The sequence below is a fragment of the Brachionichthys hirsutus genome, chromosome 5 (genome assembly GCF_040956055.1).
Source record: "Brachionichthys hirsutus isolate HB-005 chromosome 5, CSIRO-AGI_Bhir_v1, whole genome shotgun sequence".
NCBI classification, from domain to species: Eukaryota; Metazoa; Chordata; class Actinopteri; order Lophiiformes; family Brachionichthyidae; genus Brachionichthys; species Brachionichthys hirsutus.
The window spans coordinates 8,371,435-8,385,326 of NC_090901.1; the positions used below are offsets into that span (position 1 = coordinate 8,371,435).

At 44.9% G+C, this 13,892-nt stretch overlaps 1 protein-coding gene across 1 annotated transcript; it reads right to left on the reverse strand.

The window, feature by feature from the left end:
• Window positions 1–210: 210 nt before the first annotated feature.
• bicd1a (bicaudal D homolog 1a) lies at window positions 211–13,892 on the reverse strand. Its single transcript, XM_068739048.1, has 9 exons — window positions 13,677–13,892; window positions 8,200–8,412; window positions 6,117–6,269; window positions 5,503–5,991; window positions 4,362–4,754; window positions 3,345–4,106; window positions 3,049–3,200; window positions 2,709–2,919; window positions 211–258 (listed from the first exon to the last, which is right to left on the reverse strand). The coding sequence occupies exons 1-9, from the start codon at window positions 13,890–13,892 to the stop codon at window positions 211–213; spliced, it is 2,637 nt and encodes an 878-aa protein (XP_068595149.1).

The window sequence follows — 13,892 nt, forward strand, 5'->3', positions numbered from 1 at the left end:
TTCAAAATAAAGTTAAAGCTAAAAATGACAAATTAATAAAACATGCAATACTGTTCATATCTAATGAACGTGAAATAAGAGCATGCAGAACCATTGATCTTGCATTGATGCAGGTGTGCAACTATAACTACCGGTACAACTATACTAATAACATACATCATGCAGGTTCTGCTGGTTGTTACCTGCGCGCTAGGCAAGTTCTCCCTCGCCTCAGTTGTGGGGAGATTGACGGTACTGAGGTAGCAGGCTGCTGACAATCTACAAGAAACTGATAAATTAGACAGATACACAGGATGATGACACTCGGGGTTAGACGGTAGGACAGACAACAACACGGATGGCAAGACAGACAAAGGCCATCACTGCTTTGATGTCACAATAGCTCATGTTACTAGCACCAGCTACGAGAGTCGTGTCACATGATCACAGAGCAGGTTATTGTTCTATGTAGCCTACTTTTTTTTGCTTGACATAACATCTCTCAGGTGAGACATGCAACTTTCCTGCTCAGGAAACCAGTTTCACGATGCAGTTAAAAGGGAGAGTGAGGAGGAGAAATTTAGGAATAAGAAACCAAGAATTGAAAATACTTGGCTTTTAGTGAATGTATCAATATTTGCATACAAATATCTGAGTTTCTGATATCCTAAACAAGTCTCATCTGGAATAAAAAATCAGTCTCTGAAAAGCAGTAGGCCAACTACACATTGGAGGTGGAAAATACAAAGACCATTGACACTTTACAAAAAAACCCCACCCAGTTCCAAAATTCAATATTGCAATGATTTTTTCAGCATTAAAAAAGAGAGAAAGACAGACACAGTGAGGCTGACTAACAATCCAACTAAAGTCCATAATAAGTTCTGCTCACTTCTGTTCACATCGCTCTTTTACACCAGCTCCACTTAAAACTGTGCGTTAATATGATACTATAATATCTTGTCTGAGGGAGGATGGGCGATGTAGAGAGGAGAAAGGAAAAGTGATATAACACTCCCACCTGGTGGGTAGAACAGGAAACAGCATGAGAAGGTTGTCGTGGAATAAACGGACGTGATTCACTGCACGACGCACAACGAAGGGACGGGAAATCAAAGGGAGTCGATGCAGTTTTGAGGCTGATCCAGGTACAGATGCAGATTCTGGATCACTTTTCCCAGGATAGAGATGAGGCCTTGGTGGAATATTTATGCCTCATGGCGGATATGATTATTATAGCTTTCTTTTTTCGAATAAAGTAATATTATATGCAGCATCTAGCAGTGAATGTGACCTGCAGTCTGTAAACTGGTGAGGGTAGGCTCTATGCGCAACCTGGGTGCAATGATGCAAGCGCTGATGACCTCACAATGATAAAAATGTATAGTTTGTGCACACAATCACGCTGCACCCATTAATTCTTTTAGAGAGAATAATGACAGAAATTATCTGTTTATCTGATTTTCTATCCATTTCTATCTATTTTATAAGAGCTCTGCTAAGAGATTGGGGTTTTGTCTGATTGATTGATTGTTTGATACAGAAATGTAATCACTGCGCAATTGATGCATTATAGGAATCTTAAAATGTAGAAAGCTGTAATTTCAAAATAAGATACAGGCAAATGTTTAACATGTAATTAAATTTATATCGGGTTTAGGAATGTGATTCTCTGGTCCATTTGTCACATTTTGCTGCTGGAGCATAATTCAAGAACAGACAACAACCAATTGCTGATCTTTGCTGCTGCTATTTTTCCGTTGCCTTTGGTTACAAGTTGGCCTCGGGCACATTAGCGCAGACTTCAAATACTATTGAATATTCTCCAGCAAAACATTTTCCACACAACAACCAACCCGAGTAAGAAGGATTTGTCTCAGACGAGTGTTTCTGGGCCACAAAAAAAAAATGCTGTTCTTTTTCTAAAAAAAATGCTGTTCTTTTTCTAAAAAAAATCTCAAATGCAACAAGAAGTCACAAACAACAGCAGGAACTTCAATAGCTTCTCTCAGAATGTTTTTCTCCGATCAAATGGACCCATGGCCAGAATATTTCACGCTTGACGTTAACATAAAATACCTTTTGACAGAACACTGGATATAATTGTAAAATTATTTATTTATCTTGTATAGTGTGAAAAACAGGTTAGAAATATAATTTTATAAAGTGTAATCATTGAAGAATATTCAAAACAAAACTCTAGTAAGTCCGATGCACCATGAATGTAGTAACTTTCACTTTGCTGCACTTCTTTGTACTCCTAATGATGTCACATTAGACGCTTCTTAGATTCTGGTTGATTCGCCTTGAGCTCTATGAAACATTCATAAAAACATGCTGCTCATTACTGTTCTAAGGGTGGAACGGATTAATTCCTGCATGTGTGAAACCAGTTTTTCCTTCTCAGAAGGAAGCCCATGAATTCAGAGGCTTCTGGGAACTGCCTGCATGCTGGTTACTGGTGCGTCTGATGAGTTGATGAGGAATTATCACATTCATCAACCAACATACTGAGGACAGGCTGAGATCCTCTCATGAAGGAGGCCTCCAGGTTTATCAGGGCAGGACTGATATCTGGATTGTTTCCGTAAACTGCGTAACGCAAACATGGCTCTACAGAGGAAGAAATTAGAAAGGCAGAGGGGAGTTCAGGGTGTGATCATGGGGGGGGGGGACCAAGGGTTCTGTTGGGGGCAGGAAGAAGCTGCAAGGCAGTCTGTGTGACTTACTTTGGGCGGGCTGCTTTTTATCCTGGGCACTTTGGCGCTTCGGCCACGGTGGGTCTGCTCTTGATCGAATTCCAGATCCTCTAGCCGTTGAGTCAGAGCTAATTTCTGCTGGATGGCCATACGCAGAAGGGAGTTCAGCGTCTTCTTCTCATCCTCGGCTGCTGCCAGCTGCCTCTGCATATCGTCCAGCTGGGTAACATACTCATCACATCTACAGTGAGATTGAAAGACAGGAGGAAGAAACAAAAAAAAAACCCTTCATTTCTTTCATAAAAATTCATCGTATTATTGGTACAATTTTGCCCTTTCAGGTCTGGTGGGCTCATATGTTCCCTCTCACCTCGTGGCAAACATGGCCCTGAGAGACGAGAATGTGGCAGCGTCCTCCTTCAGAGCCTTCAGCTCATTCCTCAGCTTCATCATGGTCTCTGTCACCATAGCCTTTTCATTCTCATACTTGCTCTTCAAATTTGCAAGAGCAATCTCTGCCGTCTGCAAAAGTTGATGATTGAACATTTTTATTACAGCATGAATGCGTCATTCATGCAAAGTGTGGACGGTAAGTGACCGTGAATAACGAATGATCTGAGCATCGTTTTCTTTCGCTCTCCGGGACAGAAGATGTTTCTCTTTTACCTGCTTGTTGGCTTTCAGCACCAGCCTGAGTGTGGCTATCTGCTCTCTCTTGGTACTGAGCAGGGACTTCAGTTTTAGGATATCCTCCATGCATAACTCCTTGTCCTTGTCAAGCATGGGCGCCAGCTCCCTGGCGGCGGCCCTCTGCCTGGAGAGCTGCAGTGACCGATCGACAGCCCTCTGGAGGTGTTTGATCTGGTCTCTGATGATGGCGTTCAGGTTGTAGATGTTCATGGGCTCCTTCCTCAGGTCCCCGCCTGCCTCTGAGGGCACAGGAGATGGGCAGGGAGCGACGCTGATGACTGGGGAGCCGGTGGGGTTGCGAGTGGGGCTGCTACGGCGGGATGAAGAATCCCCTGAGTTGGTTGTTGTCTCATTGTGACGGCTTTCTTTGGATGGGGGGTCTGTGGGACACTGCGGGGACTCGGGCGAACAGGTGAGAGACGCCGCGGCGAGACGCCGTGCCAGGCGAGGCGAGAGCAAAGCCCTGAGGTCATCCGAGCCTTTCAGGCCGCCGCCGCGTGTGCTTCGGCTCTGGCGGTAGTAGTCCAGCATGACGCGGTTGGGCGTCTCGTTGTTGCACAGACAGACGTGGTGGTAAAGCTGTGCCAGTTCCTCGCTGAAGGTTACCATCTCATCCTGCGCTACATTCAGCATGCCCTGACTCTCTGTGGCGGTGCTTGCTGCTGCTCGAAGTTCCGCCTCCAGGCTCGCCACCCTCTCCCGGCTCTCACAATAGCTGTTCTCCAAATGAGTCACCTGCTTGAAAAAGACAAAAACAAAAAGATGCGTGACATCACAAGATACATCACATTGACTGCAATGTTAACAAAAATGTCCAAAGTGATCCAGAATCCAGGATCTCTTCTGGATCTGTTCCTGTTATCATTCCCAACCAGATCTGTCCATAACATTTTGAGTTATGTTGCTAAGAATCAGACAAACCAACGACCAGGATTACGTAACGCCTGCTTTGGCGGCGGTAACAAACGTACAGTGCAGGCACCAATGACAAACCTGCTCGCTCGGGGCCTGGATCCTATCGTCGCTGTGGCCCTCCCCCTGCCCCTCCACAGCCTGGTTGTACTTCTCCTTCAGGGCCTTCAGCTCCGCCTTCAGGTCGATCACCTCCGTCACGGCAACCTTGTATTTACACTCCAGGACCTCGAACCCGCCGATGTCGGGATCATGGTGACCGCCGGTTAGGGATGATGAGGAGCTACCGTCGGGTTTCTCGTTCTCCTGCGGGTCGTCCAGCTCTTTGTCTCCATTCAGACATTTCATGGCGTTGACATACTCTGTGAGGCGGTGGACCTTCTCATTCTGCTCGCTCAAGGCGCCCTGCGTGTGCTGCAGCTGGGTCTGTGACTCCTGCAGGTTCATGAGCAGCATCGTCTTCTCACGCTCCACCTGCAGAACAGAAGGAGACGCCATTAAAAGAGAGGAGGCGTTTAACTTTTATCACTTTGCAGGTGTTTTCTTTTCTTTTTGTATATCTGGCAGCACGGTGGCCCAGTGGGTAGCGCTGTTGCCTCACAGCAAGAAGGTCACAGGTTTGAATCCTTCCTGTGAGGAGTTTGCATGTTCTCCTCGTGTCTGCGTGGGTTCTTCCCCGTGTTCTCCGGCTTCCTCCCACCACCAAAAACATGCAAATTAGGTGAACTGGTGACGCTAAATTGCCCGTAGCTGTGAATGTGTGTGTGAATGATTGTCTTCCCCTGCGATAAACTGGCGGCTTGTCCAGGGTGTAGCCCGCCTATCGGCAGTTGACTGCTGGGATAGGCTCCAGCACAACCCGCGATAACCAGGTAATGGACAAAGTGGTCAGGAAGAGGAATGAATGAATGAATGAATTATAACTGGCACTGATTTATTCTGCTACTACATGGAAAGATGAGTTTTGTGACCAACTGCGAACATAATTTAACCGATGTACCCACAGCAAAATTTAAATAGCAAAGGACAGGGTGAAGTGGAGACGGTTGGTTTGCTGTGGCGACGACCCCCCCCCCCCCCCGACGGGACAAGCCGAAAGAAAAATAACATTTAAATAGCAACCTTCAGAGGCCACGGTTCAAAATGTCAATTTATAAAGACTCAGTTATTTATGGCTAATCTAATTTACCATGATATTTACAGGCCCTTCCTCGTGACCCACCTGCAGCAGCTGCTGTTTGAGCTTCTGCATCTCCGACAGGTTGAGCTCGCTGAACAGATCCGGCGCCGGGTGCAGGCTCTCTCCTTTCCGGCCTGGTCGGTAGTCCCCGTTCATCTTTGTCAGTCCAGTGCCCGTGTGAACGTGGCCATTGCAGCGGTTGCTATCTTCACGGTTGCCATTCGGAGGAGGGATGGCGCCGCCGTTGGTGCCGTTGGTATCCTCTGGGAACCTAAGGCCCTCGACACCGGTGACGGTGAGCGCCAGGTGAGCCCCTGCTCCGTAGACACTGTCGCTCAGGCTGATGTGGTGGGCCAGTTCCTTCCTCAGGTTGTTCTTTTGCTCACGCTCACTCTTAAGAGCATCGAGAGCTTCCTCCAGCTGACCCTCGGAGATGTCCTTGAGGCGTAATGCGTCTTCCAGCTGGCTGTTGAGGAGGACGGTCTCTTCCTCTAGAACTTTGATTTCGTGTTTCAGTCCCTCATATTCCACCTGGAGAGAAGCAGAGACGACAGTGGTGGGGGGGGTTAACTGAGGGATGTGCAACTGAAACACTGCACTGCAATAAGATCAGAAATGTACTATGGCACTACTATGATGAAGGCCTTCATACTGACCTGGCTCTGCTTGAGTGCAGACACCAGCTTCTGCAAAGTGATGTTCTCCTCCTCCAGCTCTGTGTAATCCTGAAGCAGCCTGGTTTCTCTGAACTTATAGTCCTTGATCTCCTCCCTCATCCTGCTCCTCTGCAGCTCCAGTATCTCGTTACTCTGGAGCAGAGAAGGAGGAGATGAGGAAGAAGGGAGATAATTGAAATTCTGTTCATAACCTTTACATCTGTGCAAAGGTTTAAAGCTCTCCCATCACCTTAACAAGGCCCGCAATCTCATAAGGTCGACTGGCAGAATATTACTCATGCATACTAAAAGGATACAATGTCTCATCCCACTCATACCACACACACACGTTTTGTTTGAAAATGACCGACTTTATCAAATAATTTCATTTTTATGCATATATGATGCTCTCCTCTTTGAACACAGACGTGACTGAATGTGTACAGAACATTTGAACTGCTACTGGGCTGAAACATTATTTTACACTAACATCATGGAATGGTCTTTGTTGTGCTTGTGTGCTTCTCAGAACTGCCTGCAGCTCTCCTGCAGCTTTCTGGTCATATGGCAGAAGTGCTGACCTAGAGTTAGCGTCAGGGGTGGGTGGGTCGGAGGGAGGATACAGAATACACAGTAAGGCCTCTTTAGTGCTTTAAACCATGAAGAACCTGTGTGTGTGTGTGTCTGTGTTTTGTAGGAATGGAGGATGGCTCTCTTAGAAATGGTAACTGGACTGAAAGTAAAGGCCGCTATGATACCCTGGCCCTTTTGATTTATACATCAGTCGACAGCAGCTACTGTAATCCTGAAGGGAACGGAGTCTGAATGGAAGAGAACATAGAAGTACAGTAAGAAGACTTCTGCCGCTGCACTGAAAATACTTCAGTCCAGGAAGAGATAGCAGAATCCAAATAAATCAACAAAGTGCATAGCCATAACAAATCCTACTGAATGCTGTTTTACTAATTGCGTCATTCCCTTGATTCACGCTGTCCAATTACATATTCTTGTAAATACAGGGAATTACACTAAGATGGGCATGAATATCAGGGGCTGCAAGTAAGTCTTCCACTCAAACAAAAATATGGGTCATGATCAACATACTCCATGAAGTGGATTGTCTTGTTTTATAGGATATTACCTTTGTAATACGTGACATGTATCTAGAATGAGAACCTCACACTCTCTGATGAACATAGTGGGTGTGTGCGTGTTGTGGGTGCAGGGCTGGCTCACACTTGTGCCGAGCTCAGGACATTTCACTTATTCCCCAGCTTAGCACCGGATTTGCCCCCCACAATGAAGGTCGTGGCGGCAGTGTCTGACCTTCACCTGAACTCCTGCCCTGCCTGACAGTGGCTGCAGACATCTATGAATGTGCGAATGCTTCGCACACACACACACACTGTGACCTTTGCCGTTAATCAAACCCAGTGTTCTAATGTAGGTCAGTGTAAAATAAATAAGAACGTGGGGGAATAGTCACTGTCAACTTCAAATATTACTGTATGATGAGCTTTATTTCAAACAGTACACTACAAAATCATAATAATAATATACAGTAACCATTTAAATGTTATGTTGATTACCGTTTCCCCCAAAAATATACAAATGGTGTTCTTAAGGACACAAAATAATGGAAACATATATATACTAAAAACGATTTGCTCAAATGATTTATACGCTGAGTAAACATCTGGGTAGTTATATGTTCACGTATTATAGAGGATTACCTGGATTACATGATGAATGATTAAAATACTTCTTCCAAAGATGCTTTAGATACACAGAAATCAAACATTTCGTGTGCATCATTAACCCCAAGATAAATTAGATTTCGGCATCCACATTTCTTTCTTTCTTTTTTTTCATTGAACATTTTTAAACATTCAGGTTCTTATTGTGTTTTGTCACAAAAGTGACCCAAAAATTAGAAAGCTTTGATTCAACTGAAATAAGTGTAAATGTAACATAAAGAAATATATATTACATTACATTTCAATGCTATGTAATATATATCATTTTACTGATTTCCAGTGCTTTCCTTGTGGAGCATGAAGGAATAAATGAGCGTGCCGCTCACCTCTCGCAGCTCCTGCACGAGTGCACCGAGCCTCTCGTTCTCAGCTTTGGCGTTGGACGCCACCGAACGGCTTAACGTCACCTCCGTCTGAAGCTCCAGCAGGCGGCCCACGTAGTAGGCCTCCTTACAAGCCGACTCCTGCAGCAACGTCTCCTCATTGGTCTCCCCATCCTCTGCCACTTTACGCTGGTTGGTGTAAGCTTGGCCGAACGCCTGGGGAAGTAGAAATAAGGGATGGTCAGCAATGCAAATGTAATAATTATTAACAAGCTCATATGTTTCATGCATTTTTACATTTCTAAGTTAAAGGCACTGCTGGAAATCCTTACATGTAGACAAAAACGACAGTGAAGCCGCTAGTTGTAGTTCTGCTCTACTTTTGAACGCCGACAGGAGATTTGCGGGGCGTAGCCCTCGAGGATATCTGATGCCCCTCTTTGTGGGATGATGTGTCACTGTGATCGTTAGATGCACTTTTCCTGCTTTCCTGACACAGGTTTTAACGGCGACGAGAGCTGCCTTTATCGTGATAACGATACCAGGGCTTGATTGAGAAAATCAAAGCATGCATCAAAAAGAACCCAGACCTTCCACTGGAGACCTACTGTGACAAAATCCTGCCGCAAGAAGTGAAAAGTTACATTTACTAACTTTGGTTAAAAGAGAAACACATATTTTACAAGGGTGCAATATGAGGGGAAGCACAGTGGTGAAGTGGGTAGCGAGGTTCTCACAGCAAGAAGATCACAGGTTCAAATCCAACTTGGGGCATTTCTGTGAAGAGTTTGCATGTTGTCTGCGTCAAAGATTGTCTGTCTATGTGTGGCCCCGCAATGAGCTTGCGCCTTGTCCAGGGTGTACCCCGCCTCTCGCCTGTACTGCTGGGATAGGCTCCAGTAAGAGCCAGTGACCCAGACTTCGGATTAAGTGGCTAAAAAAAGAATGAAAATGCAATATACAGGATTTCATATGTTTCAAGTGATATTTTATAACGTGCAACACCTCAACAAAGACACAACTTGTTTTATTTACATGTTTTAATAGCAATTAAACAAATGAGAAATAAAGTTTTAATGAATTATGTAGTACTTGTTACATTTTAACAGCAGCAAGCGGTTCAAATAAATGTGTGACTGCAGTGTGACTGTAGTGAAGGATCACCAGAGAGGGCCTAAGGCTCAGCAACAAAACACATGATTAATTCCAAGCACAGTGTGACTGAAGGAGCTCCCATTGTTGCTTCTGATAAGAGGCTGCTGAGGTTGGTGCTGACCTCCCAGCAGCAGCTGGGCCCTGCAGAAGGACCAGCAAAATCTGGACCCACGGAATCTCGACAAGAGAAATAGGCTGTGCTAATAATACCGGGTTTTTTTTCCACACTTTCTGTCTCCTGACTTTAAAACACTGAAGTGGGGGTCCGCTCTACATTCAGACACCCCTATGTTCAGACACCCCTGCATGGTATTGCAAATGTTTATAAACGTGCAAAATGTATAGAGTATGTTTTGCTTCAGGTAAACTGTTTTATGAAATAAAACTCTGTTATGAAGATATTCACAGATTCGGACTTCTGGCGTCAATAGATCATTGGTGACAAGTTGCCAAAATAAAAACCCTAACCCTTTCCCATCGTTGTAAAACAGACAATGTGCTACAAGCTCAGTTTTATCAGAATTAACTGTCTTTCAAACTGGAGAAATAACATTGGTGTCTACGTGCAGCCGACTGTGTATATGTATTTGTTTATATACCATATACCATACCACAGATATATATACTGTATATATTAATATATATGTCCTACATTTTTAGGCTGCTACAAATAAGAGACATGCACGGAACACCTCACCATGATCATAGGTGAGAGTAGGAACATAGACTGACCGGTAAATCAAGAGCTTCAGGCAAAGACTCCCCACCGACCCGGCGAGGGCAAACCACCTTTCTCTGGTGCTCGTCGCTGCTCTGCATCATTGCTGGATATAATGGCCTCTGATCATCTAGATAGGAGCCTTCTCTTCTGCCAGCATGCAGTGACGGATAAGACTTGAGCTTAGACTAAATTACTTTGTCTAGACTCAATGGGAAAAGATAAGCTTTGTGATGTTGCTTTGCGATAAAAAAAAGGTTGGACAATAATGATAAAAATAAGTAATGAATGTTACAAGCACACCTCTTATTCACACAATGAAGATCACCGCGTTCCCAAAAAGAGGACAGGCTGCTTTTTCGCCATTTGCAGCACACAGAGCTTCAGCTGACCACTAATCAATACAGCAGCCTGCCTGCACAGTCCCATTCCCTGTTCATCTTACAAGGACTGGATTTCACTGCACCAAAAAGGAGCTTGGGTTCAAACTGTGCATGTCTGGATAGGATGCTCCCATTCAGCCCATTTGAGGTCAGCTCAGATCACATCAGACGACAGAAAGGTAGCAAAATCACATGGTCTCTTTGTATTTTTATTTTTAGCTGTTTTTAAATCCTTCTATGTGGTTCAATCCTCATCATGTCAGCACCATAGAAATCTGAATGACCACCACTCTATTCCATCTGTCCTTCCTCTCTGCCCTCAATCACAACATCCACACCTGAACCCCCCACTGCAACGCCAACTCTCCTGACATGCATTCAGAAGCAGGGCAGAAAACAAAGTGGGGGGGGGGGGGCACATGCATGCAGGAAAAGTGGTTGCTCCTGGTTCTGAAAAAACAGGACACACAAAGTCCTGCTTATATGCGCCACTGCATCCCTGAGCCTGTTGAAGGGTTAAAAATCTGACAGATAAAAAACACGTACTGATTTTCACAAAGCAGCATAATGCAGACATTTCCCCCAACACAGAGCAGAAATCTATGCACAATTCTTATTCCATTCCCACTCCGGGGAGGGATCATATAGGGAAGGATGGACTCGGGCAAGCACCCACAGGAGACATAGATGGGGGGGGGGGGGGGGGGGGGCACTAATGGAACAAAAGTAGGGAAGATCATCTTATGAGTTATTGATTCAAGCCTTCCATGCATGTTTACTGCCCTCTTTCAAAGCCCAGCTAATCTAGCAGAGGAGCAAACTGAAGCACCCTCCCTCCCTCATGAGGAGCGACTGATCGACAGCCACCTGATTCACTCCGGTTATATTTATCTCCGCCAGGGAGATTATGGGTGTCCACAGAGTGGCAGAATGTAATTATTTGTTCCTGGTAACATTCCCAACATTTCCTGAAAATGCAACCTCCTTAACTTTTTGATATATGTTGCTAACAGACAGACAAACGGCGGCAGAAACATAACCTCCTTGGCAGAAGGTAAAAATGAAACATCCAAAAGCAAAACTTCTTGCTTTCTTTGTCAGGTTTGGTGAACCTGGTGTAAAGTTGAATGATGGAAGAACAGACACATGACTGCATCCTCCATCATTTATGTGTTGGGGGATAAACATCTGGTTTCCTACCGTTTTAAATTCTAAATATGTGCAGAAAAATAGCAGTGCAAGGAGAAGGATGCAGCTATACAGAATATAGAGCTTCTAGAAACACAATCACAGGTTTTGAGGTGGCGGATTTCATGCAGGCCCGATGAATCATAACAGAAGCTGTCTTTGAAGTATTTCAAGTTGCCTTCAGTGAAAAGTCTGAATAAGATTTCCTTTGGCATCCGTCTATGCCCAAGGCCTTAATAACACAGCTGACCGAAGGTTTGCCTGTTCTCAATTTATCACAAATTCATCTGCATACTCTAAAAGAGCTAAAAAAAATACGTTCTGAGAGACTTTGAAATAAATTTCAAACTTCAGACCAATAATTTGAAGAGATGTAAAAATGACATTTTACTTTGTGTGGAATGTTCAAGAGACAAACCTCCAAATTAGTGATCACAGGGCAATAAAGAAAAAAAAAAGATTTTAACAACAGAAATATTCACTGCAGGAAATGGCTACAAAGGATGAGCTACATCTGATGTAAAGCGTTGTAGACAGAAGGATGACAACGTCATTGTGAGCCACACAAGCACGCTGCAGCTTCATCTGCAGTGCTGGCATCCCCTTCCTTTCACCTCCTGCTGTGTCCTGCCGGAGGTTGATCTGCCCAGAGACATCACTAACAACCCCAAACCACAGGGGTAATGGTGTCTCCGTCACTGCTTAGGCAGCCATCCAGACATGCACACACACGGAAAGAGAGGGCAGATAGAAAGATGGGGAGGGAAGCTGGGCAAAGGACACCGAAACACGCCTTGCTTTTCTGATTTCTGATCTCATAATGCACCTCTGCCGATGTCGAGTTAACGGTCGGTCAGAACTCTGAAGCCGTGATGACAGACAAACAGGCACCAGTGGAAGCCATGTCGTCATCGGAAACTCTTACATTTGGATGGACAGGCAGGCAGGTGGAATAATGGATGACAGATCACAACAATAAGCACTGCTATATTGGAAAATCAAATTCAAATCAAAACTGAGGATTATCAAATCAGATAAAAAGATGCAGCACCTGATACCGACCTGCGTTTTCATTTCTTCTAAAGCCACCATTTTCATCATCCATCAGTGTTTTTATCCTTCTCTGTGCCATCAGTTTCTCCCCTTCTTCTATCTTATCCAATAATCCATAAGTGCGTGACATCAGTTGGACAGTTGCTGTTGTGCCGGCTCGAACAGCCTGTCAGCCTCCTCTTCTTGCTGCTATATACATGCATTACTGACTAAATATATGCACATTGTTCGGATTGGAACCCACAGCACTTTTCTCCACTATAAATCTTTGATATATGGCCTTTAAAAGTTGTCAACTCCAAGACTTGTAAAGCATCAACAAATGAGACAGGACTCAGAGTGCAAACTTAGGCAGCTCAGTCCCCCCCCTCGTGATGTCAGTGCATCTAAAATAACAATCCCAGGATAGTTTGAGCCTTATAACATAATTAACATGAATATGATAGCACAAATGTACCGTACAGAAAAGTAAAATAAATAATAGAATCCTATGTGACTGGATCTGTAGTTTAAGTCTCCATTCACCTCAGAGCATTTACCAAGAACCTCATCTTTACATTGAAATCAATGGACGACTGAGTCACCACACAGACTGCGGCGGATAATGCTATAGATGCTATTAGAATGGGATCGCAAACAATTGATTCACAGTAAAAAGTACTAAAAGCCATGAAAGTCCAAGTCAAGACAACTACACGCACAACTATGCAACAATTTAACATAAAGGGGTGGGGGTGTACTGTGTCCTTGCAGGATGGCGAGCTTGTATTATAAATGTCCAGTGACGTCACCCCCCCCCCAACACACACACACACACACACACACACACACACACACATCCTCTTTTACACCTGCTGGGCCCATTTTAACATGACTCATTTCACCCATGGTTTGGACATCCTGCTGCAGCCTTTCACACACACGCACACGCACACGCACACGCACACGCACACCAGAACTGCAGCAGAAGCAGGTCCCCCTACCTCTTGTAATTGCTCCAGTTCCTTCCTGAGAGTCTCCTGCTCGGTCTCCAGCTCCACATACTTCTGCTTCAGAGCCTGGTTCTCCTCCAGGACGACCAGACCGCACTCTGCAGCCCGGATCTTCTCACGGTTCGCCTCGGCCAGTTCCCGGGCGAGCCGCTCCAACTCGGAGCGGTACCGACCCACAGATTCCCCGCATCCTCCATCGGCGGCCAT

Bases quoted from the DNA above. Each gene is read 5' to 3' on its own strand.
- bicd1a (XM_068739048.1), bottom strand. From the start codon at position 13,892: ATGGCCGCCGATGGAGGATGCGGGGAATCTGTGGGTCGGTACCGCTCC. The intron at 2,920-3,048 runs GTGAGAGGGAAC...ATCTCACTGTAG, and splicing joins AGGGCCATGTTTGCCACGAG to ATGTGATGAGTATGTTACCC. The intron at 259-2,708 runs GTAAGTCACACA...AGTTTCTTGTAG, and splicing joins TAAAAAGCAGCCCGCCCAAA to ATTGTCAGCAGCCTGCTACC.